The sequence below is a fragment of the Peromyscus leucopus genome, chromosome 23, assembly GCF_004664715.2.
Source record: "Peromyscus leucopus breed LL Stock chromosome 23, UCI_PerLeu_2.1, whole genome shotgun sequence".
NCBI classification, from domain to species: Eukaryota; Metazoa; Chordata; class Mammalia; order Rodentia; family Cricetidae; genus Peromyscus; species Peromyscus leucopus.
In genome coordinates this window covers 33,547,983-33,574,029 of record NC_051082.1, presented here as the reverse complement: position 1 = coordinate 33,574,029, position 26,047 = coordinate 33,547,983, and the positions used below count along the sequence as shown (strand labels likewise).

The 26,047-nt window shown below is 47.3% G+C and overlaps 1 protein-coding gene across 2 annotated transcripts; it reads right to left on the bottom strand.

The window, feature by feature from the left end:
- Positions 1-2,218: 2,218 nt before the first annotated feature.
- Positions 2,219-25,449, bottom strand: LOC114699118. 2 transcript variants are annotated; one of them, XM_028878020.2, is made up of 8 exons: positions 24,643-25,449; positions 20,242-20,482; positions 10,428-10,481; positions 9,961-10,044; positions 7,367-7,432; positions 5,907-6,137; positions 4,868-4,950; positions 2,219-2,478 (listed from the first exon to the last, which is right to left on the bottom strand). In XM_028878020.2, exons 1-8 carry the CDS (start codon positions 24,702-24,704, stop codon positions 2,382-2,384), a joined length of 918 nt encoding a protein of 305 aa, XP_028733853.2. In that variant the 5' UTR covers positions 24,705-25,449; the 3' UTR covers positions 2,219-2,381. The 2 variants fall into 2 exon arrangements, with proteins under 2 accessions (XP_028733853.2, XP_037054283.1); XM_037198388.1 differs by lacking the exon at positions 24,643-25,449 and having other exon boundaries at positions 20,242-20,659.
- Positions 25,450-26,047: the final 598 nt, after the last annotated feature.

The window sequence follows — 26,047 nt, the reverse complement described above, 5'->3', positions numbered from 1 at the left end:
ATCCCCCCAGCTCAGTCTCACTTCTTGGGTGGTCATCTCTTTGCTTGGTAGAGGATGGTTCCTTGGCTAAGCAGAACTGGGTTGTATGGCATGGTGGCCGCAGGCTGTGTGGAGCCCTAGGGTATGGTGGTAATCTAATTATACTGAAATGTGATTTTGATTGTATGTTAATAAATAAAGTTGCCCCGGGGTCAGAGCTATTAGAGCCATAGCAAGAGTGTGGCGGTGGTGGCACACGCCTTTAATCTAGCATTCCAGAGATAGAAATCCTCTGGATCTCTGTGAGTTCAAGGCCACATTGGAAATAGCCAAGCATGGTGGTGACACACTCCTTTAATCCCAGAAAGCCAGCCTTTAATCCCAGGGAGTGGTGGTAGAAAGCAAAAAGATATATAAGGCATGAGGACCAGAAACTAGAAGCATTTGGCTGGTTAAGCTTTCAGGCTTTGGAGCAACACAGTTCAGCTGAGAGCTATTGGGATGAGGACACAGAAGCTTCCAGTCTGAGGAAACAGGACCAGCTGAGGAACTGGTGAGGTGAGATAGCTGTGGCTTGTTCTGTCTCTTTAAATAGACGAACAGACAGGAAATAGAGCCCTCATTCGGGAAGCTGGGACACCGCAGGCGGAAGGGTGAGATTTTAGCTCTGAGCTCTGACCTCTCGGCTTTCTCTTTTGCATTGTTTCTGTGTTTCTTATTTAATAAGACGGTTGGATACATCAATATCTGGCGCCCAACGTGGGGCAAAAGTTTCTACCTAAAACCTGAGAAAAGATTCTAAAATGGAGCTAAAAACAGCTTCCTAATTGTCTCTCTCAAATGAGTGGCAGCTGCCGGTTTGAGCTACTGGCGGGTTCCTAGCGTGAGAGCCCGGCCTGCAGTATGGCGGGAATGAGGCCTCTGCAAGTGGCACATTAAGCTGCATGGTGGATTTAGCCTTTGATAGTACAAAACAAAAAAAGAGGTTTCTGGGCTACACGCTGCTTGGATAAAAGCGTAGACCCACTATTTCTGAGACTTGATGGCTCCCAGAGCTGGCGGAAAACGTACTACCGCCATGTTGGGAAGCTGAAGGGGGCGGAGCCAGCAGCCACAGAGCTGTTTCAGGCTTAGAAGGCTGCAGTTTAAAGCAATAAGTTTGCAATAAGACTGATTCAGATGAAACAGTTTATAATGCATGTAAAAATGTACGTAGGCTTAAAAGAAAAAAATATACCGTTATATAAACAATAGTATCTAAAAATAAAGTGTTTAAAAAAAAAACAGTACAGGTAATAAGCCACATAAAGATGGCTACCACACAGAGAATCTGGATTATGTTCTCTTTGATATTCATAACTGAAGAAAAATATTTGATTGCAAAAACTGTTGAGTTATGCCAAAATGTATATTTTAAAGGTACCTTCACTTCAAAATTTGGATTTAAGGATATGTTGCTTTGGAAAAGAGATTCTGCTTTTGTTTCCACAGAAAGCCAGAGGCTGTGGATTTGTTCCAGATTAAGATACATCAGGTTTGACCAGCCAAGACCACCTGAAAGGTCTCCGATGACACCATGGCCCAGATGATCCAACATCTAGAATCGTTTCAAGGCAACTGGCTCAGACGATACAGCCTCACGGACTACTCCATGATCCTAAAATTTTCTTTGTGTCCCCATAAGATACAGCACCCCCCTCCAGCAGGAAGTAGTAAGAGAAGCTACACCCAAATTCCCAAATATACCAAGCTGGCTTTGGAGATGTATAAAAGTTAAAACCTTCCTTTTTAAAAAAAAGAAAAGGGGAAGTGCTGTGGGATGTTCTGTAAGCCCTTCTTGGGTTCCTTGTGGCTTTACCCAGCAGGTCCGCATAGAGGATGATTAGGACCATGGGCCTGAGTGCAGGTGTCTGAGATGGTCTGCACTTGGCTGTGCTGGGGGATGGTCTGTATGTCAAGTTGCTCTGATTGGTCAATAAATAAAACCTGATTGGTCATGGCTAGGCAGGATGTATAGGCGGGACTAACAGAGAGGAGAAATAAAAGAACAGGAAAGCAGAAGGCTGGAGCGGAGAGACACTGCAGCCACCGCCATGACCAGCAGCATGTGAAGATGCCGGTAAGCCACCAGCCACGTGGCAAGGCATAGATTTATGGAAATGGATTAATTTAAGCTATAAGGACAGTTAGCAAGAAGCCTGCCACGGCCATACAGTTTATAAGTGATATAAGCGTCTGAGTGATTATTTTATAAGTGGATTGTGGGACTGCGGGGGCTTGGGGAACCTGGAGAGAAGCCCTCCAGCAACACTAGGGTGTGCTGATGGAGTAGCCGCCCAAGGAACAGTTCCTCATGCCTGGTGGTGAACCACCCACAGGCAGCCTCCCTGGAGTGGCCCTTCTTACCAGTAGTCCAGTTTCAGGGGGACAGCTTCCAGGCCACCAATCTGACAGTAAGGCTCCAAGTTTGAGAGCTCATATAGCTGTAGTTCCCGGCTCCTGCTCAAGGCAAGCATAGTTGATGGTGACTGGGAGCTCCTCACTCCATCTCTGGTGAAGTCTTTTAAATCCCACAGATGCCATAAAGAGAAAGCCCCCAACCAGTGGAAACCCTGCCCTATGGGGCCCGAGTCCCCAGGCTTCCTGAAGCTCTGTACGCAGACATCTTTTCAGCTGGGTGCTAAGCCTGGCCACACAGCTGGCCCTTCTCCGTCAGGGCCTAGCTGCTACAGTTTTCTGCCTCCCAGGCTCTGGAGCTTGCTTCTGGGTTCCCTTCTCTGAGAACTGTGGTCCTAACAATGTCTATGGTGGGGACGAGCCGCCGAAACACCATGAGATGATACATGAGAGAAGAGTTGTCCAAAGCCTGGGGACTGTTGAGAAGGACGTCATCAGACTTGAAGAGGAGAGGTGAAGGGTTCTTCACTAACTAAAACGTTAACCTGATCTCCCCTCTGTGCCCCTCTTCCCTAGATCGTTACAACTAGTACCGTGACCCGACCCCCCTGCACTTGGCCTACCTTGGGATGCTGAGAGGAGAGCAATTTTGTGAGGGCGACAAAAACAACTGATAGTTCACACCACTCCCTATTCCAGGCCCTAGGCCCGAGCCTCCCTGTGCTAAATGTCACTTTCTCTCATTTCCTTTCTAACGATGCAGTTCCAACGTGGCTCCCTGGCCCCTGGTGAAGTCTGCGGTCTCCTCTTTCCACTGACCAGTTCAGAGTGTTTAATAAGTTACCATATCAGCCTCTGAACTGTGGTGACACCATGCACCATACGGTCTTTTTCAAAACTCAAACAGTGGGGGGAGGCCACCATGTCAAGTGAAATGTGCCCCAGAGAGAAAAGACAGACATCGTGTGTTCTCGCTGGTGGAGCTGACACACGTGGACCTCACAGAACTGAGCTGGGGAGGGACCGCTGGAGACTGGGAAGGGCAGTGGAAAAGGGGGTGTGGGGGAGGATGGAGAGAATTTAAATTAGGAACACCAAACACAAAGAGGAGTAATTCTTATTTTCTCTATCACACGTGCGTGCGTGCGGGGGTGGGGGGGTAACTATTATTTAAAATAAACTATAATACCTTTCATTTTCTCAGTGACTAGAAATCTCCAACACATAAAAATGATTAATTTTTGATTAATTGATTGATTGATGATTAATCAAAGTAAATATTACCATGATTTGATCATTACACACAGTATCCATATATCAGATTAGTATATTGTATCCAATAAAGGTGTGCAAATGTTATGATTTAAAAAAAGAGAAATAGGGGCTGGCAAGATGGCTCAGCTTGATGCTCTTCCACAGGTCCTGAGCTCAGTTCCCAGCTCCCACATCAATGGTTCACAGCTACCTATAACTCCAGTTCCAGTGGCTCTGATGCACCCTTCTGGCCTCTCTGGGTATTACATTCACATGCATAAACCCATACACAGACACAGACACACACACACACACACACACACACACACAAATAAATAATCAATCTTTTTTAAAAATGATTATAAAAAATAAATATAGTAAAAAATCAAAAAAATCAAAGCAAGCTGAATTTATCAACTTAAATTTGTTGTTCAGTAGTTAGCATAATTCTAAATTGATTATATTAATTATATTGATATTTTAATATTTATATTTTGTGATGATGAACTCATAAATATAGGAAGCATTAAACAGCATGAACAGTTGTATCTAATAAAATGACCGGGATAGGCTGGGCCTGGGTTAGCTATTAGGTCATGGACGTGCTTAGAGTAGCTAAGGCCTAGAGCCCCAGTGACATGTGCAAGAGAGTGGTGGAGAGGACGTTCCAGCATGAGGGGCTCCTACGGCAGGCAGAGTCGAGGGGTCCCTCGACCTGCTCCTTAACTGCAGCCACAGCCCCAGCTCAGCCGCCTTCAGCTTCCACCTTTCCTCTGGGATCTTAGTTCACACTCCCGCGGGGTTGGGGGGGGGGGCAGGGACCTTCAGGACCTCAGCCTCAGCAGTGAGTGACAGCAGCGAGTGCTCCCTTGTTGGCACTGTGTACTTTACCCTTTGAATTCATCCAGTGCAGTCAAGACTCAATTTAGACGGATAAGAAAACAAATACACCACTTAATCCAAATAAAGTGTACTTAAGAAGTACTCAGACGCACCGTCTCCTCGTGTGGCCCTTTCTTGGGTCCAGAAGTATTTCCTACAAGAGGGCATCCTCTGAGCTAATGTGATCACTGCAGGAAGCCACACAAGGCGCATCTCTGCGCAGACACGCGGGTTCTAAGACTTCGAAGACTCCAACTTTAGCCCCACACTGCAAATGCATATGTTTGCGTGATCTCAGGCATGGATATGCATCTCATCAAACCGCTCCCTTTGAGTTGCAACTTCCCATACTTACCCAGTCCCGACGATTAGTTTGTTATACTGTGGCATGCTGGCAATGTCTGTCACCCACTGGGACTTCCGACTGGGGGACTTGCCCTGCAGGATAGAAAGGTGAAAATAAGCGGATGCACATGCCTTTTTAAAAGAAATTGTATTTATTTAATATAAATTTGTTTTTTATTGAAAATATTTTACTTTTGTTTTATGTGCATGACTGTTTGCCTACACTATGTATGGCCTCTACATGTGTGCCTGGTGCTCTCTGAGGCCAGAAGAGGGCGTCAGGTCTCCCGGAACTGGAGTTACAGACGGTTGCGAGATTCCAGGTGGGTGCTGGGAATTGAACTCAGGTCCTCTGAAAGAGCATCCAGTGCTCTTAAATGGCCATTTCTCCAGCCCCTGTAGTTTTCTTTTATTGCTTTTCTCCTTCAAGGGGAGGGATATGTTAGCTTTGAAGAACTAAGCCAGTGCCCTCCCCTGGAAGGGGCTATTCAGCAACCTGAGAGGCTTAACTGTAACTTCCGGTTCTAAGCTGCCGAGGGGCAGAGAGAGACGGGGCTTTCCATCCCAACATGCAGGGGCGCACAGCCTATTTCATCACAGGAGCTCAAATATTTGTTGAATGAGAAGATGTGGGGAGGGAGGCAGAAATGGGCCGGGCATTCTCTCTTCTAATTACACTTCCCAAATGCACGTGGGCTTCCGAGTTTCTGCTCAGCGATTCAGAAGCAAGCCTCGCAGAACTGCCTCGCGGGCGGGCACAACCACAAAAGGGGGCGGGGCTCGGTTCCATTTGTCATCGAGTGAGACCCATGATAAATTACATGACAGAAGCATGTGCAATTCATCATTTCATCTGATGTTAGGAGCAAAACGGAGCATTATCTTGTACTCTCGTGTTTCATTTGCATCCCAGAGACTCGAAAAAATCTGCCACGACTATCTATTCAAGGGCACAATTTGTGTAATCACGCCACTTAAGGAGCAGTTTAAAATAGCAAATAAAATCAAATTGTAGCACTCAGCATCCTTATCAAATGAAAATCACATACAAAAATTGGCTTTTTCCTTTTCAACTTCAGCTGCGGGGACCAGAAATAAATAGCTCCATCTTCTCGGATGGTGATTAAGGTGTCATCCGGCATAGAGAGGATGCGCAGCACGGGCCTCCCATAGGACAGCCTCTTCTGTGTGGCAGGCAGCCGGAGCACAGCCTCTGCCCGCCGAGCCGCGGCCTTGGCTTGCTCCGAGTACTCTAGCTGTAGGTATGTGCAGAAGCCATCCTGGGGAGCAAAGGACAAACGCTTAAGCTGCGCTGTCTTTGGGGGCTCTCAGAAATTCTCCTTCCTGTCAAGGACTGGACAGAACTCTTTTCTTGGACACTGATATAATTGTTAGCGCACACGGCCAACTTGGGGGGTGCCTTCAGCTGGGCCTGGAGGTCTGCTGCCCAGCTGTCTGTCTGTCTTCCTATACTTTCCTTCCTCCTCGAAGGGTGGTTTGGGGGGCGAGGTGGGCATCTCAGCAATGGCGGTGATTGTTTCTAGCCACGTACCATGCGTGACCCACACAGCATGGGCCTTCACCTCGATTCTCAATAGGAATATAGTTTGTCCCTTTTTACAAATTGAAAGGCTCAAGCATGGAAAAGTCCAGTGGCTCACTTAAGAGTGAATACCTCAGAAATGGCTGGCCAGGGACTTGCCCCCTGTCTGCCCAACTAGACAGTTCACGTACCTCCCTTAGGATCTTAGCAGTATGCCCACAGATCTTTGCAGCTTAAGAAAAGGAAGGCAGCCCTTGAATCTGAGACATGGAGGTAGATAGCTTTGGACAATAGGAATTTTTATTTCCTACCAATGTCTCCCAACCCCCCACTTGGCTGGAGGCTTTCTTTTTGTGCACCCAGAACCTCAAATGCTCCCTTTCAAACCAGATGACAATTCGAAGCACTTACATCTGATTCCGTTTCGTGAATTGGCCAAAGGTCTGAATAGAGATGGCTTACTGCTCAATTTGTCATTTTTAAACTTAATTCATCTGCAGACCATGGAAGGACATTGATGGGCAGGATGACCAAGAATGGTAAAAGCAGATGTCTTACCTCTTCATCATCACACATTGGAAACTGAGTAATATTGATGACGGTGGTGATATTCATGGAGGACTTAGTCTGTGAGGGTCCTGGCTCTACACCCTTGGCAGGTGCTCACAGCATCAGCCACCAGCGGCCATTGCATCCAAGGGATTTTTTGCTTCCTGTTCTCTCCTTGGCAGTTAGGTGAAGTGGTGGACGTGGCTCCAGCTCTTGGTTTTAGGGTAGCCTATGTGCAGCCTGCCTGAGCTACTGAGATTCCCAGGTTAGCTCCCTCACAGAAGAATTTGAAAGTTGCAAGCAAGCACTTCTCTTGGGTTCAGCTTTGACTGGCCAAAGGGACTAAGCCAGCCTCCAAAGCATGTGTCATGTGCCTTCCTGACCAATTTTGAGTTGGGTTTACACAGTGTAACTTACCCACTGGATTCTCCCGACTGCCTCATAGTCTATTTTCATGAAGAGTTGCTCTATTTGTGCAGTACTCTGGGGAGGAAAAAAAATAGGTTTATAGGCTTCACTAGATTATTAGAAAAAGATGTGCTGATATGGCGGACAACACCATGAACACAGGTTTAATGAGGTTTTTGGAATGTGTCTAAATAATCCCTCTCACCCCGAGGGATGGCCTCATAAAAGCCCGAGATCAGAGATGGGACAGAAAACAGAAAGCTCACGGTGATAGCCACCACAGAGCGCATACAGCCTGCCTGTTCAGGTCACAGTGGAGCCTGGGAGAGCTTGAGGATGTTCAGGGGGATCCCTCTCAGGCTCTGGATGAGGCAAACGTAGCTGTGCAGCATTGTGAGTCATGTTGTAAGGATGTGGGCCAGCAAGAGTCGTCCTGCCACCCTGTAGCTGTGCCAGGAGTGACCCAGCCTGAGGAAGCTGGGATCAGCCCAGGGGTGGGGTACACATGTTACTGAATGAGTAGGCCCGATCTCGTGGGCCACTGAGGGGCACTGAGCTATCCTTCATATTAGCCAGCTCACCGAGAAACCCCACAGTGTGCACCAAGGGTGTGGCAAACGCTGGGGGAGGTCAGGGCATCAGAGCTGAAAGATGGAGGAGTAAAAGCCTGTGTCTCACAGGGGCCTGGCTGGGTGAGGGCTTTTTGTCATCACAGTTAGAACTGAACCACATGGACTACACGTGAAAGATTTTCCTCGTGACATGAGTTACCTATGGTAAAGGACAAGCTGTTTGGACTCTGTCAAGATTTCATAATGGTCTCTCATCATACAAGAACACTCAACTTGAAGCTCCAAGATGTGGGCCAGAGGCTGGCTCAGTGGTTGAGGGTGCTTGCTGCTCTTCTAAAGGACCCAAGTTTAGGTCCAAGCACCCACGTCGGGGTGGCTCACAACCACCTATAACTCCAGCTCCAGGGGATCCAACACCATCTGCTGACCACCTTGGTCACTGCACATGCACGACGCACATACAAAATGAGAGAGAGAGAGACAGAGACAGAGAGAGACAGAGAGATAAAGCGAGGGAAGGAGGGAAGTTGGAAACTTGGAAATATGGTTGTCGCACACAGGGAGAATTCAAGAAGATATTGCACTGTCTACAGCCATTTGTGCCAAGTAAAATGTGGCCCGGAACATTATGAGGGAGCCATGAAGCCCTTTGGCGCTTCTTTACAAAGAGTTATTGATTTCTGACTGTCTACTCACATGGCCTCAGGGTCTCTGTGTGTTTTATTCCATCAGACCCTAGAGTGGCGAGCAGCCCCTGTTCAGGAGGCGTCTCCCTCCCATTTCACCATGAAAGAGAGCCTTACAGCTGCTCAGTCACTCCCCTCAAGTCCCTGGCTTAGAAACAGATTCGGGTGTAACAGCCCTCAGCGCCTCCCGCCCCGGATCTCAGAGCTTCCTGTTGAATTTTCATCTATAACCAGAGACTATTATGAAACCTTGACGGACAGTACCTCACCAGCGTGTCCTTCATCGTGTATAACTGTCGTCGTCGTCGTCGTGGGTAAAATCCTAGGTGCGTAGCGTATGTGTGAGTACATGTTCAGGTGTGCAAGCACATGTGTGCACACGCGTACAGAGGGCTGACACCAGGCGTTTTCCTCTATGGCTGTCCACCTTATTTTTCAAGACTGTTTCTCACAGAGCCTGACGTTCCCATCAGGCTCCCGGCATCCATGCTCCTGCCTCCGGCCTTCTCCCATCCCACGCCACCCCCCTCCCCATTACTTCCGGCATTGGAGCTACAGATGAGTGCCAGTACACCAGCTCTTTACTTGTATGCCAGGGAGCTGAACTCAGATCTTATGCTTCTGCAGCAAGCACTTTACCAACTGAAGACTCCCCCTGCCCCTAAGTCTTGCTCACTAAGACTTTATACTCTAGTGAGTTGCCCAGGCTTCAGAGAATAGACCCACCCATCCCACCCATGCTCATGGAAGCAATCCTGATTAAATTCAGGGGCCCACCAAACCAAAAACCAAAGAACCAAAACAAACAACAACAAAGCCATGGAAGCAGGAGGGAGCTGCTGGGAACAGAAAGGGTTTAGTAGGCATAGAGGAGAGATAAGGCAGGTGCGGAAAAAATGACCAAAATGCATTATATACATTATATGTGTGTATGATTGTCAAAGAATACAAAAGGAAATTAAAAAAAAGAAAATAAAAAGAAAAACATTTGTATTCTGAGCTAACCAAGATGGCAGCTAATGAGTAAATCATTTGATTCCAGCTGTCAGGGAGGTGGAGGAAACCTAAGAGAAACTAAGTGGTTGTCTTTGGAATAAAAGCATATATATAATTAAGCAATAATCTAGTAAGAGTCTTGTTCTCCTCCTAAGAAAAGTCTCTACATGTCTCATTGCTGTAGGCTACCCTGTAGTTTAAAACCCTCCCCAAGGAAGCTGTCCAGTAAGTCAGCCAGGTCTTAGTAGAGAGGAGCATCATCTACAGAGATGCCGGGATCTAGTGGGCGTGTGTGGTTAACACCATTACCAGCGCTCGCCTTGATCCGATATTTATAAAACCCACTTACGTGGCCATGCGACCTCATACTCTGCTTCATTATGCATTTGAATGTTTCCATATCCAGCAGATGTCTTCCTTTCTTTCCATGTTCCTACAAGTAAAATAAAAAGGAAGATAAACACTTGCCTGAGAACTTACAGACATTGTGTTTTGTTGAGTCTAGGAGCAAAAGTCCAAAGAATTGAATGTCTAATTAGACTCACCTAAGACTGCTGATTTCTCACGGGAGTTTTGTTTTGTGCACTTTTTTGAATCAGTTAAAAATTAAACAATTAAAATAGAAACAAATTAAATGGTGAAAAGAAAAGCAATGTGTTTTTAATTCGGTTAAGAAGTGACAACCAAAAAGCTATTCTTCGTGGTTATTTTTTTAGAAATTTTAAAAGTCTGTACTTTGCAGTGAAATATCAAGTACCAAGAAAAGAATCAAATTGCCCAGATAGGTGTTTGAAAGTTTACCTGGCTTGTGCCTACCTGAAAGAGTGCATGTACTTGTTGGAGCTCATCCAGGGTCACTTGATGCTCAACCTCATCAAAACAAAAGACAACAAATTACAGCCAATAATGCGAAGAATAATACCCATTAAATGGAATTTCTTGTCACTGGTAATTTATTTTCCCATAAAGCCCGTGACAGGCGGTGGTGGCCCATGCCTTTAATCTCAGCACTTGGGAGGCAGAGGCAGGCGGATCTCTGTGAGTTCGAGGCTAGCTTGGGCTACAGAGCAAGATCCAGGACAGGCTCCAAAGCTACAGAGAAACCCTGTCTTGAAAAACCAAAAAAAAAAAAAGAAAAAAAAAAAAAAGAAAAAGAAAGGAAAAAAAAAAAAAGCCAGTGACAGAGCTGAGCAACCCAGTTGGATTTTCAGTGTTCAGAGCCTCTGCTGGTCCTGTTCAGCGCCCAGCCCCAGATTCTGCCATCAGGTTGGGTGGTCTGGGCTGGGCTGGTAGAGGAATAGGATGTGAGAGAGGATGAGGGTAGGTACCAACTTGGAGGAAATAAAAGAAGGAAAGAGACCGGAAGCTGGACCGGAAGGAGAAAAGGGAGAGGGAGATGACTTTGCCTTGATTCTAAAGACCCTGTTCTGTGAACAGATTCCGGCCCAGGGCCCCTGTGCCTTCCAGCTTTCAGAACTGCCGGGGATATTCTGGGGAACGAGTTTCTCCATCTTTTCCTGGGCTAAACGTTTTGGCAGGAAAGAGGCAGGCTCTCTCTTAGTCTACCCCCCTCAGCTCAGTACACAGATCACCAGCGTACATTTCTCACTCCCAGTCTCTTATCTGCTATATCAAAATTTTGTCTTTTTATCTGTACAAATCCCCAAACTTCTGACTTAGAATGAAAGGCAGTGGGTAGGGATGAGTTCAGTTGCAGAGTGACCTATGGTAGACTGAGACGGAGAAACTGGCATTTCTAGGGAGCAAATTCAGTGTTTTCATCAATCAGACTTTGCCCGGGATCCACAAAAGCTGGTGCAACTTTCCCAGGCTCATGGGCCATACAAATGAGAAAGTCTGTGAGCTGAGCTTTCACAGGAAGGTGAAGCCTTGGGAGGACCAGGTAACTACAGGTTTGTACAAAGCGATTAGATAGATAGATAGATAGATAGATAGATAGATAGATAGATAAGATAAGATAAGATAAGATAAGATAAGATAAGATAGATAATAGATAAAAGATAGATGATAGATAGATACATAGATAGATAGATACATAGATGATAGATAGATAGATAAACAGACAATAGATAAATAGATGATAGATAGATAAGATCGATAGATGATTGATAGATAAGATAGATAGATGATAGATAAATAGACGATAGATGAATAGATAGACGATAGATAAATAGATGACAGGTAGATAGATAGATAGATAGATAGATAGATAGATAGATGGATAATATATATATTTTGACATGGCTGGGCATGTTGGTGTATACCTATAATCCCAGCTTTTCAACTGACTAAGGCAGGAGGATCATTTGAGCCCAAGAGTTCAAAGCCACACTCAGCAACACAAATAGACCCTGTTTCAGAAGGAAAAGCCCAGAGTGCCCACGTGTTAACACAGGCCTCCATCTTTCTATCACCTGGAGAAACTTTTTCTCCGTTTTAATGTTCCTGAAATTTTACCTTGTCATAAAGTAGGTGGAGAATTGGTCTTTCACATTCCCGGACCTCCACTCTGGAATAAAACATTTAACAATAGCAACAAAATATTGTCCAGTATTGAGGGCTCCCCAGTCCGGAAAGACACAAACTTCTATTTGCTCTATGAATGTACTGGAAATACTGCTGAGAGAGTGGAGTAAAAGCCTTCATTAATAACAGTAACAAAGGGCAGGATACGCAAGCCAGTGTGGTTGTATAATTTATAAAGGACTCCACGGTAATTTTCATTTATGAATACGACGTGACCCTTCCCAGCTACTCCCCAGAGCCAGGGCCTGCAAACACAGCCCCCCCCCCCCCACACACACACCTCCAGTATCCAAGCAGGATACACTGGCAGCCTTTTTTGGTGCCGGGCAGGGTGTGCCTCGTACCCTGCTGGGGTTTCTGAACCTTTGCCTCCTGACTATGCGTGGCACACAAACCTTCCTGCCTGCTTCTCCACCTTCCATGAAAGGAGGGGACAGAGGGCGGCTAACTAGAGAAGACTTGTCAATTTCTCGTCAGGCCATGTTAACCAAATCCCCGTAGCCCTTAAGGAAGCCATCTTTAGCTCTCGGAGACCTCATCAAATTTTCATCTGGGACCCAGGAAAGTGGAAACTCGAGGGATTGTTAGCCAAGTTCTTTGGGGGTGGGGGCGGGGGAGCAGCAATAAACATACGTTTTTAGAAAAACACTGCAACAAAACAGCGCCATTATTGTGCTGTTTCTTGAAAATATAAATCAGGCTTTCCTGTAATTGCACGTTTTTAAGGCAAATTTGGAACACGAATCAGAGAAAACATATGTCCCTTCTGGGTGCTCCTGTGCTTGGCAGGGCTTAAAACTTCCTAACTGCCATCGCCAGCGAGTCACATTCCATCACGAAGATACTTGAATGACGCGTTTTCCTACAAATAAAACACAGAGGGGAATGGCTGACTGTTTTACATCCAAACTATGGTGGCTACACAGTGAGACTCATAAATAAGTCAGTCTGCAGTCACGGAGTGGACTTTTAAAGACACCAGCCACTGCCAAGCAATGCATTTGCTCCATTCAAATGCAATTTCGTGGAAAATTTACCTGGATCCTCCCCTTGCAGGCCCTGTTAGAGGGAGTTCTAGGAGCCTCGATTCTGCTTGTCCACACATGGCTGTCTCCCCAGGGCAAGCAGGTTGATGATTAGAGTGGTTTTCCCAGAAGGGTTCATTTGCCTGCTGGTTGCTCATTTACATTGCAAATGAGCTCTTCTATTGTTAACAGCCCAGTGTCATTTTGCTTCTTGCAGTAAGAGACTCCTCCGCCAGTGTGGTTTAGAGATAATTTCTCTTCTAGACAGGGGAATTGACTAATTAATCGAATAAAGCATCGCTTTGAAAACCTATTTCTTCCTACGGGGCCTTCCCGCTTCCTGCCTCTGTCTCAGGATAGAGTCCCTTTTGAACATTAAGCATTAGAGGAGGGAAAGGAGGGGGATGGATGGATGGATGGATGGATGGATGGATGGATGGATGGATGGACGAACGGATGGATGGACAGATGGAAAGAAGAAAGACAGGCAGGCCAGCCTATATCATGAGTGGCTGTCCCTTCAGTTTCAGAAAATAGACATGACCTAGCAGTCCTGAAAGTCTTAGAAAGATGATTCCAGAAGGGCAGGGAGACAAGTCCTGAAGGGAATGAGCTCCATGGAATTATGATTATTTCTATAAACTGGATCTGAAGATTATCTCAAAGGCCCAGGTATTGGTCTTAGTCCCAAGCCTATGGCACTCTTGGAAGGTGGTGGGGTGTCTGAGGGGTGGCGTCAGGTGGGAGGAAGTTAGGACATTGGAAGTGTTGTCTTGAAAGAAATGTTGAGCATCTGGTCTTCTTTGCCTCTCAGCTGCCCTGAGGTGACTGGGACTCCTCTGCCAGATGCCCTCTCTACAGTGGACTGGGATGCCACAGACTCAAAGCAACAGGCAGGGTCCATTTACCATGGACTGAAACTTCTGACCATGTGAGCCAAAATAAATCTCTCTTCCTTTTAAGTTGGTTACCTTGGGTACTTTGTCACGGCAATGGAAAGCTAGTACAATTGTGAAAACACTTTTTTTCTTAAAAAGAAAAGAAAAGAAAAGAAAAGAAATCATCATATGAGTGAGGGAAAAAGGCAACGTCTGGTCTGGGAGATTGTGTCAAGGCCTCTCAGAATCACAAGGATATGAGGTCTTTTTTTAAAAAGAGTGTCTTGAGGGCCAGAGAGGTGGCAGAATGGTTAGGAGTACTTGCTGCTTTTACAGAGGACCTGAGTTTGGTTCCCAGAATCCATATTACAGCTCACAAACATTTTCAACTCCAGTTCTAGGAGATCCAGAAGGCACGTACATGGTAGACACACATGCATGCTTACAAAGCATTCATTCACATAAAATAAAAAAAATTTAAAATTAAAAATAAAAAAAAATATATTGTCTTGCTTTAGGAAGGTTGAGATTGGAGGGTTGGGCATTCAAGACCAGCCTGGGCCACACAGAAACAAACAACCAATCCAAAAAAATTAAGCCAAAAATCATCATTATTATTTTTTTTTTAGATCTACTAGGTGTCAGAAGATGAGTAAAGGGACTTCAAGGTTAAAATAAATCACATAGGCTCAGGCCTCCCCTACTGTCTTATCCATCGATGAGTTTCTCGTGCATCGTATGCTAAGCATTTTCTGTGATCATGGCAATTGCTAGCGTATAAGGCCTCCAGTTCACATCATCACTACAAAACACTCCCAAGGGGGTCTACCAGAAGAAGACACACACACACACACACACACACACACACACACACTCACACACACACACACACACACACACACACACACACACGCAGCAGGCCAAATCGCCCCAGCCACCCCTGCCACATTCATCTTAGATCAGCCCATGTAGCTTTGCTGATTCCCAAACATGTGAGCCGGCCAATCACTGGGCAGAGAGCTCTCTGATGGCCGCAGGCATGGGAGAAACCAGAGCTTCTGGTGCCCTTGAGATTCTGTGGTTGTTAGCATTACCAGGGCAGCAGATAGCTGTGACACACTGTCTCTTAATGCATGCCAATACTTGACTGCATCACAGACCTGGAATATCACTCCCTCCAGAGGTATGTGTGTGTGTACAAACACATACACACAACGTTACACATGTAACATTTGTGAAATGCATTTATCTTAAATATCTGCAAGGCACTGTGCGACTTTGCTCTCATTCAATTCCGTTTTTCCTTTCCCTAAGTTGGGCTCATTATCTACTGAACTGATGTCCTAATCCAGGGGTGGCCAGGACCTGCAGTTTGGAAGCCACAGAATGCTCTGTAGAAAGACTGTGCAGTTAGCATGGGTGGAACTCAGTTGCCATGGAGCTCTCAGCTGTAAACAATGGGCATTGCGCACATAACAAATACGTGAGAAAAGCTTACAGTTCCAAGCTTCCTGGGTTTGCCTCTGTACCCCCTCCCCCAACTCCAGGATCTGACCTTACCCCTTTAAGACTTCAGGGGTACAACCGTGATTGTCTCCTTCGGGGAACGTTTCAGGAGTCATTGTTCCTAGCTGTAACTAATGGACGAATCTTCAATAGTGCTGGCCATGATGGTGGCTGGCTGGCTGCCCACACCCTGACAGACCTGTCTCCAGAAACAAGAACGACCAGAGTCTGCAAGACGGCCTAGAGGAGGGTAGGAGCCCCACATATCAGGATGGAGTCTGCTGCACATAGTTGCTCAAAAACCACCTGAGTGAACTGAAGAGATCTCATGCTTCTGGCTTTGATTTTATCTCCAAAGGAAGGAAATTCAATCTGATTCCTTCCACCTTTGAAAATCTAGCCCCATGGGTCACCAATCACGTCACCAACCACGTCTGACAGACTGCAGAAGAGGACACCATGGTCTGGATGGGATCCTTTCACCTGAGGATCCCAGTGTGGCAATGTTAGGCTGCGGGACCTTTAAGCGTTGGGCCTAGTGGAAAATAAGGAGGTGGAGGGGTGCTCACGTGATTTGGTTAGTTCTAGAGAGAGAGGAATCAGCTCTTCCGCACGCTTCTTCCCTGTCGTGGTAGAATGCAACCGGCTTGGTCCTCTCCAGACACAGCGAGGGCTCTGGTGCCACAGGAATCACGAGCCAAACAACCCTCTTTGTATATTGCAGGTCAGGGGTTTTGTTACAGCACCACAAGCCGCCTGGGACAGCGGAACACCATGCTGTGTGTGCCTCGGCCAGGGACGGCCCCCGCCCTGACAGATCTCCCACTGGCTGGGACAGATAGTCCAGCTGCTCCCACACTTCTGGCTATTTAGATACTCAGCCTGGCTTCAAAGGCCTGAGAGAGAACCCTCTAGAAATTTCTTGGGAGCAAGATGTGGGGAAGGGTGGAGTGCAATGTGAAGAAGCTGGCCTAGGGTGGTGGGAACCAGTGTGGGTTCCTCAGAGATGAACGGAATCGGGTGTTTCTCGTCATAAACCGGGGCCGGCTCATACGTGGGTAGGTCCTAGTTATAAACCCGGGCCAGGTCCTCCAGCCCACTTTCTTCCTGGGCTCTTTGCTGCCATCTGTCAGCAGAGACAGGGGTCTGACGACATTTTCATTTCCTACATCCAAAGCCAACATTCTGCCCTATGAACAACTCGGCTCTTGTCCGTTCTAACATAAAATTGAAATAGCTCCCGCGCGCTTGTTTTCCCACAGTGGATTTAAATCCGTGCCATTTTTAGGCTGTCTCTCTTGTTTTGCAATGATATCATCCCACAGCCCCGACACTCTCGACTACGTGCTGGCTCCCACACCCCCACACTGGGAATTCCTGACCCTATCATATTTCAGTCAGTGTGGCTATAAGCAAAATGTCTCAGGGAAGCACAGTCCACAGACAAAATCCAGGCTATGGCATTCCATCCCCCAGTTATGCCTGAATGGTTCTGTATTCATGGGGATTCATCTTTCTCTTTAGAAACCTCCTCTAATTCTTTTCAGGTGAACCCAGGGGTAGAATCACTGGATCTTATAGCATTTCTCATATTAGCTTATTTATTTATTTATTTATTTATTTATTTATTTATTTATTTATTTTTGGTTTTTCGAGACAGGGTTTCTCTGCGTAGCTTTGCGGCTTTCCTGGAGCTCACTTGGTAGCCCAGGCTGGCCTCGAACTCACAGAGATCCGCCTGGCTCTGCCTCCCGAGTGCTGGGATTAAAGGCGTGCGCCACCACCGCCCGGCAAGTTTTTTTCTTTTGTTTTTGTTTTTTTGAGACAGGGTTTCTCTGTGTAGTTTTGGTGCCTGTCCTGGAACTCGCTCTGTAGCCCAGGCTGGCCTCGAACTCACAGAGATCTGCCTGCCTCTGCCTCCCAAGTGCTGGGATCAAAGGCGTGGGCCACCACCACTGCCTGTCATCTTAGCTTTTTAAAGGACCCCCTCTTGTCCCCCCATGAAACCACCATCCCAAAAGATGAGTTGGTTCTAGCGATCTGCTGTGTAGCGTGGTATAATGGCCAGAACCATACTGGACTGTGCACCTAAAAATTTTCCAAATTGGAGGGCCTCTAGCTGGGACAGCTTGGTTGGGGCCCTGGGTTTGATCCCCAGCACCTCACAAACCAGGTGTGGTAGCACATGCCTGTAATCTCAGCACAAAGATAGAATGACAGAAGAATCGGACATTCAAGGTTATCCTGGGCTACATAGGGAATTCGGGGACAGCCAGAGCTACATGAAGCCTTTTCTTAAAAACAAACCAACAAGTAAACAGATGAAGTGAGACCCTTGTAAGTGAATGTTCCTAACCCATACACAGAAGGGCCACGGGGGACTTTTAGGGTTAATGGATGCCGCTTACCCTGACTGTGGGGACAATTTCACAGGCCTCGGCTTATGTTCAAATTCAACAAATTGTGTCTGCCATACATGTGCAGTTTATTGTACACAAATCACACCACAGTAAAGCTGTTTTGGGGGGGGCATGAATGACAGCTGTATGAGCCAACTGGAGAGACGACCACAGATTCCCAGGAGACCCACCGTGGCTGGGAGTCTCAGCATGAGGCAATAGATCACAGGTGTTTTCACTGTGTCCATTTCACACCCTGACTCGGCACTCATGTAGGGAGCCAGAGTCCCACAATTTCCTGACCCCCTGATCTTACCCACAGTTTGATGACCCTGCCCATAAGAAAGCCTCTCTCGTTATACTGTCTCTTATGACTACGGCAGGAAGAGCTAACCCAGTGCCGACTGCCTTCCCTCCCCCGTCTCACCTTCAACACAGACCCCATTTCCGCTCCTCAGCTGCTGTGGGCGTTAGTTACTTGTCCTGTTTCCTCTGCTCCGCGCCATCAGAGGAAACTCCTAGACATCCCTTAAGGCCCATCTCCAATGTTACCCTCCCTAGCTTTTTCTAGGTCTCTTGATCATTTTCTCCTCTTTGGGAGCATGCACATGGCTTTTGTCTACATGGCTTCCTGCCTCCTAAAAACCAGCTGAAGAGTCCATCATCTGCACAGATCTCGCTATTTGTGCCTTGTTTCCCAGATATTTTTCTTTAAATGGTGTAGTTGAAGATTCTATGTAAAATGCTATCTTCCCTGGAATCATTCCGAACAAGAGTAATCATTAAATCCTGGATATGACACGCTTGTTATCACCCCAGTGGTCAGTCTTAGTTTGCGGTCTGCTGCTGTGATAAGCACCATTACCCAAAGCAACTCAGGGAGCAGAGGGTTTCTTTGGCTCACATGTCCCGATTACATTCTTTGAGGGGAGTCAGAGCAGGAACTCAAGACAGGAACCTAGGGGCAGAAACCGAAGCAAAAGCCACAGAGGAACTTGCTGCCTTGCTCTCTGTGCTTACTCAGCCTGATTTCCTATGTAACCCAGGACCACCTGCCTAAGGGTGGCACCACCCGCAGTGGGCTGGGCCCTCCCACATCAATCATAAATTAAGAAAATGTTCCACAGGCTTGCCAATCTAAAGGAGGCATTTTCTCAGCGGAGGTTCCTTCTTTCCAGATGGCTCTACCTTATGTCAAGTTAACAAAAGAACCAACCAGGACAGACATGTACACTAACAAAAAGATCCCTACCTTTCTTTCATTCCTTCTGTCTTTGCTCAGAACCAAACCCAAGACCTTGTGTTTGCTAGGCAAGTGCTGTACCATTAAACAACCCCCCCCCCATTTATTTATTAAAATCTTAGCATGCTGTCACCTAAAACTACTTTTGAGGCAAAGCTGTGCTAGCCAGGCCAAGTTCTGGGCTAGAGTCTGTTAAGTGTGGTTTTCTCCAGGGCTAAGCTCACGTATCCCCTCCATAAATGTTTGGGACTTGGGTCACTGGAATTTGTTGAGACCCATACAGTATCAGGATGGCTGTAGTTTATCCTAGGAGCTAAGAAAGAAAAAAATGGAGCTGGGTCTTGGAAAGCTGTGGTGGGTGTGGTGGTTTGAATTGGTATGGCCTCTATAGACTCATGTGTTTGAATGCTTGGCCCATAGGGAGTGGCACTATTAGGAGGTGTGGCCTTGGAGGAAGTGTGTTACTGTGAGGGCAGGCTTTGAGGTCTCATATGCTCAAGCTACACCCAGTGGGACACACAGTTGCGTCTGCTGCCCATGGATCCAGATGTAGACCTCTCAGCTCCTCCTCCAGTACCATGTCTTCCTGCACACCACTCCGTCCAGCCATGATGATAACGGACTAAACCTCTGAAACTGTGAGCCAGCCCCAATTAAATATTTTCCTATATAAGAGTTGCTGTGGTCATGGTGTCTCTTCACAGCAATAGAAACCCTAAGACAGTGGGCATCTGAAGGGAAGAGAAGAAAGCATTAGAGGCCAGCAGGGCCCTGGGGGTGATCCATCAGCAAAGGGTGGCCTCCAAGCAGATGCAGAGGGATCTGATCACGACCCCAGCTTTTTACTGTGTTGCTGGCAGTTGGTAAACTCCTGATACACCTAGGGGATGCAGTCCCAAGCTCTGCTAGAGATCACTCTGGGGATGAGTGTGCAATCTGCTGATTCTCCTGATACACCTAGGGGATCCAGTCCCAAGCTCTGCTAGAGATCACCCTGGGGATGAGTGTGCAATCTGCTGATTGCTTTCTTACCTTTTCGGCCCTCAGACTCTGGGTCAGGTCTGCATGGTGCGGGGGTGTCTTCCTCAGTGTGGGCTCCTGGGTGCTGACTGAATGGCTCCGCATCCTTTCTCCAGTGAGGCAGGCCTGCAGCAGCCAGGCGGGGGGTTGGACACTCTGAAGTCCAGGCTCCCCTGAAGGCTGAGGCCTTGTGGGAGATGTCTGAGCTGGAAGCATCACAGGTTCCCCCAGGATGGCTGCCGGTTTCAGGATGCTGCACGGACACCAGACAGACATAGTTCCTTTAGGGGACCCTGAAGGACTCAGGTTCACCCTACCTGGCATGTACAACACCCTGAGCAGCCATGGCTTTAGATAGGACTCTCAGATTCAGAAAAGGCTTCTAGGGGTGTGGGGGCGGGGTCTCTACCTTACATGACCAAGAAGGGGAAGCATAAGCTGAACCCTTCTCACTGTGGGGAGGAGGAAGGGAGGGAAGCCGGGAGGGAGGGAGGGGTGATCCTAATACCCAGGTCCTTGTAAGTAGTTTCCCTTCTGAACAGAAAATAGCAAGGAAGCCAGGATGCATTCAGGCAAGAATCTGTGAAAGTGAAGGCTTGTAATTAAATAAAGTCAGCAACAAAGTGAATCTGACACGTATTTCACGATAATTTTTATTGTAGTACATAGTAATTAGATATAAATGACGGGATGTTTAAACAATAATCCTAATTACAGTTCGTTTTGCCACAGTGTCACGGAATCCCCAGTGGTGCCTAGGATGGCTGGTTCACCCAGAGAGAGTTTGCATCTTAAGGAAACAGAGAGAGTGTGGGTTTGTAGACTTCTCTTCTGAAACGCGGAGCCCCCTAGGTATCTGTCCTTAGAGTGGCGTCTGCCAGTCCCCTGCTACAACTACAGTGCAAAGATCTTGCTTACTGGATCTTTTGTTAAGCACATACTAGAGAGAAAGTTTTCTCTTGGGCAGCCCCGCAAGGCAAAAGGAGTTTGTAATCCCATTTCTCCTTGTCTTAAGCGTCAAAAGACAGATCAGTTACTCTGTGGAGAGGCTTTGCGGAGGTGGTTGGCCATACCGCGGTCTTCACTGGCCCTGCTTGCCAGTTAGTAACCAGCCCACGGAGCTGAGCTCTATCTCAGGCTTCACGGAGCGCCTGTGCCGTTCATTTATTCTCTACCTGTTCTCACCGCCTGCTGACCCCGGACAGCTCCTTCATCTACCCTCTGCGCATGCCCAGCCTGCAGCAAAAGGATATCAAAGAAAGCTAGCGCTCGAGGGGCTTAAAGAGCGCTAAGCAATTCAGACAAGAGCTAATCCAAACCATCACAGGGGTGCATTTGTGCGGCAGCCAGATCAGAGTCAACCCGGGCGCCCTGGGCTCCCTAGAACTCTGTCTGCCAAATGTGCTCGCAAGGCTGGGAGACAGCAGCCTGCTTCAGATCATGAGCTGGCATGCCCTGGTTGCCCATGGCAACCCAGCTGCACTGGAGTGCTAGCATTTGTAAATGTGTGTGGGCTTAAAATTGTATTATTGATTCTGTCTGAAAGACGATAGTCTGATTTGTATATAGCTTGGAATAAATTAATCGTTATCCTTTACAGCCAGCAGAATATGAATTTCCTTTTTCTCCACCTCGCCTTTTTTAGTTGAGAGACAGCAAATTGTATCAGCAGATGTGAAATGAAATGTTTCCCATAACAACCACACTAGAGGAATCAACATCCAGAGCACCCGCCTGGAGAGCCGTCCGGCATCACTGAATAAATAACAAATGGACCGGAGTGGGATGGAGCCAGCATTGGGGCAACCTATTCTAAACAGACTGCAGGGTGTAGTTTGAACCGCAATGAGTCACAGCTGTGGAAAGAGAGCACGCTAGGTCTGCCCTGGGCACCTTGGCTTCCCACTTGCTGGGGCTTTCTCTTCTGTTGTCTTGAACACGCTGTGTGTCCCCGGGCAGGTGGAGGTATCACCGCTCCGGTGCCCCATCTTCTCTCTGTCCATGTCCCTTGCCAGTAACTCTGTGCACCCTCCCATGAAAGACGTCTTGCATTGCCCTTGACCAGGGGCTTGGTTTTGTAGCTTGCTTTGACTAATTTGACAAAGTGGCAGAGAGCCAGTTCTGAGTCGAGACTTTAAAAGGCTTCAAGAATTGCCCTGCCATGCCTCTGCCATCCCTGTGAGAGGAGCCTGCCTAGGGAACCTCTGCACCTTCAAGGGGAATGCAAATGAACACATGGTAGACAGCCACCATCCCCACCATTCCAGCCCCCAGACCTCAGCTCGGAAAGTTCCCTAGTCTAGACCAGTCAGTCACTCCAGCCAAGATGCCCATTGCTGAACGGATACACGCCCACTGCCGAATGGACGCATTCCCATCGCTGAATGCAGTCAAGGGTTTGTAGATGCCTCTTAAGAAGATATAGCTGACTAGAACGGCCCTCCAACTGCTTATATCAGGGTCATCAGTGATCCAGTTTGAATACGGTTTGTCCCCAAAGGCCCATTGAGACCAAAAGTCCCATCTGAAGGGTGGTGGTGATGGGAAGTGCTGTGGAACCTTTAGTCATCAAAGGCATGAGGTGAGCGCTTGAGTTCTTCAGAGGGCTCTCTGGAAAGGAGCAAGTCTGGCCCTTGCTCTCTGCTCCTGGTTTGAGGTGTAAGGATTGGCTTGGCCCTACGCGCCCTACGCACACTCCTGGTATCTTCTAGACCATGAGGTGATGAGGCCAAGGGGTGATCTTTGTTGAGCCTGCACCGTTGTTGATCCTAACACTGCTGTGAACTAAAGGAATCTTTTCATGCATTATTAGAATTTCAATTCGCATTGAGTGTTCACTGTGTACTGTGCCCTAAGACACGGTATTACTGCTGGGAGCACTGTGAAGGCCGGTGACCCTCAGAGAAACTGGCAAGATTCCTACCCCACTTCTTCTGTGCTTGGGGAAGTCCACCCAAAGATGTGTAGGGGTGTGTTTGAGTTGGGGAGAGTGGATGGTTTTACCCCCCTCTGAAGGTATGGTAAACACTGCCTTCTATCCACCTCAGAATGAACACGTCTACAGAATGTCATGTCTTACCCTTGTGCTTTTCCTATCCTTTTTCTTTCCACTTCTCAGAGTGTCTCATTTTAGACATGACCATGTGACTCAACTTTGGCTGATCGTATTTGAATGGACGCCCACAGAGCGGCTTTTGGGTAAGATTGCTGTGTCTGAGACAAAAAGGAGACACTATCTCTTCACTGAATTTAGGTGGAGATACCACAGCTTCCATCTCACGGCCGGGAAAGCACCATCATCCAGGTTGATGTTGGGAGATAAGTACTTCTCTAAATGTTTAGGCAGAGTGACATAGTCGGGAGCCCGTGACTGTGCCTCCACAGATCAGGTGATGTGTAGGCCAAAATTCAATGGTTAATTTAACTTATTTGGGAAAATAGAAATTGCTCGCTGCTTCGGAAACATTGTTGGTGGACTTATCACTAACTTAATATTATGGTTGCAACAGTCAGAACAAACATTTTTCTTCCACAGTGAGGACATATCACCTCAGAAGACATAGATTTTATTTTATTTTGAAAGCAGGATCTTATATAGGTCAAACTGGTCTCAGACTCAAGATCCCCTTGCCTCTGCCTCTGGAGTGTTAGAATTACGGGTTTGCACTCCCAGGTGCTTAAACACTTTTTAAGAAGCATTTCATCAACATTTGACAAGTGAGGAGGGTGGGCTGGAAGACTGCCTTGCAAATATTCTAGAATTTATTTTCCTGTAAATGTGGAAAAGATGCACACACACACACACACACACACACACACACACACACACACATACACAGAATCCTCGTGGTCAGAAGATTAGAATCTGACATAAAAAGTGCTCATAAAAACATCTGTGATGACGGTTAGCACCCTGAGCAAGCAGCTTCTGAGGCCATAGCTGTTGCATCTGTAGACGTTCAGGACAGCCCTACACTTCTTTGGATGGTCTTCTCTTCATCCAATTAATGCTCCTGAAAGAGCTTTAATTTTGCATTAATCAAAAGCTCTCTTATTTTCAGGATTGACTCCAGTTCAAGTGTGTGTGTGTGTGTGTGTGTGTGTGTGTGTGTGTGTGTGTGTGCAATTAAGTTATCAAGGCAGAGGGTCTGATTCTGAGGAAAAATTCCATAGCAACAGTCAGTTAAACACACAGAGCTGGAAGTGTTACTGCGCATGTTCTTGCCAGGCTCAGGGGGAGCTGGTTATGGTGAATGGGACAGATGTCCCTCCATCTTCCTTGACAACATAAACAGTTACCTTCCTTACATAGCCCGTTTTTTACAGTAAACAGATCCATGCCTATACCCCAAGCTAAGAGAATTCTAGAATTTTTTCAACAACAACAACAACAACAAAATAACTTTTCCTTACCTGTTATCCTGAGATGTTTCTAATCTTCCCAGAGCAGAGCATGATCTTTGTCTCCAGCTCATGGTAGCAGGCAGCAAGAATTCACGAGGACCCCTTCACAGATTGGAATCGTGTCCCCTCGGTCCTTTGGAACAGTTTTAGATGACCAGAGGGACGCTTCATGAAGAAAGCTGTGCGTTTTCTCGCTGGGAGCAGCCCATGTTGATGAAGTCTAGACAGGACAGAGGCTCCGGTGCCCACTCTCTGTGCCAGGATGTGTAACTCAAGTACCTACGGGCTGTAGGTTCCTCCTCCCCTCCCCCGCCCCGTAATCCCTTCACGGGTGTCAGTAACTGACAGCCGTGTGACCCTGGGGGAAGGGAGAAATACGAGAGAGTGAACAGCTCTGGAAAGAAATACACTCTGTCACCTTGTTCAAAGAACGCTCAATGTGACCTAACACAAGGTACTGTCCTGCCACCCAAGACTGAACCCTGGGTGCCAACCCTCTTTCCCCCACCTTCCCCATCTCACATAGCAACCTTCATTCTTGAGGGGTCTTTGGAGAGAGACTCTGCGACCACCGGAACCCCTCTTCCTCTCGCTGATAGACCCCGAGTCTACCATGAAGTCCTGCTGGCTTTGCCTCTGCTGTACACCCATCCACAACCCCAGTCCGCTCGGGCTCCCAACACCCACAGGGCGGGCAAACCCTTCTTCTCTCATGTGGAGTTGGGCACAGCCTCCGCTGACTCCCCCCGTCGTATGCCCGCCCCCCTTCCAGACAGAGAAGACATGATTTTTGGAGTCGGATGGCAGGTGATGCCAGTCCTCCAAAACTCTGCCACCCCTCTCATCTCGTGGGAAGAAAAATCCAAAGACGTTACTATGTCCTCCGAGGCGCCTTCCCCCCCCCGTCTGCCCCCCCCCCCCGTCTGGCCTCTCCCCCGCCCCTTCTCTCTTCGCTTCCAGTGGGGCACGCTGTCCCTCTGCCAGGAGTCTCTTTCCCAGACAGCAAGACTCTCCCCTCCTCAGGGACAACCACCAGTGACAAACTCATCAGTTCCAGCCCATCCCCAACACCTTCCCAGGGACACAGGTGTCCCTTTAGCCCATTGGGGTTTTTCCCTACTCCAGGGTTCCTCCCTGCCATGCATACATAGTTAATGGCACATTGTGAGTGTATCTCAGACATGTGTATGTTTTTCTGTATCTCTCTTGGATATAACATACAGTTCTTATTTAGTCATCAAGTTTCTCCCTTCATAACATAAGCACCATGAACGTGAATTTATCTCTTTTCATAATGAGTCCCCAGAACCTAGAATTATGCATGTATGTTATAGTTGAATAAATGAGCAAGCAAATGAGCGAGCGAGCGAGTGAGCGAGCGAGCAAGCGGGTGAGTGAGCAAGTGATGTTTTCC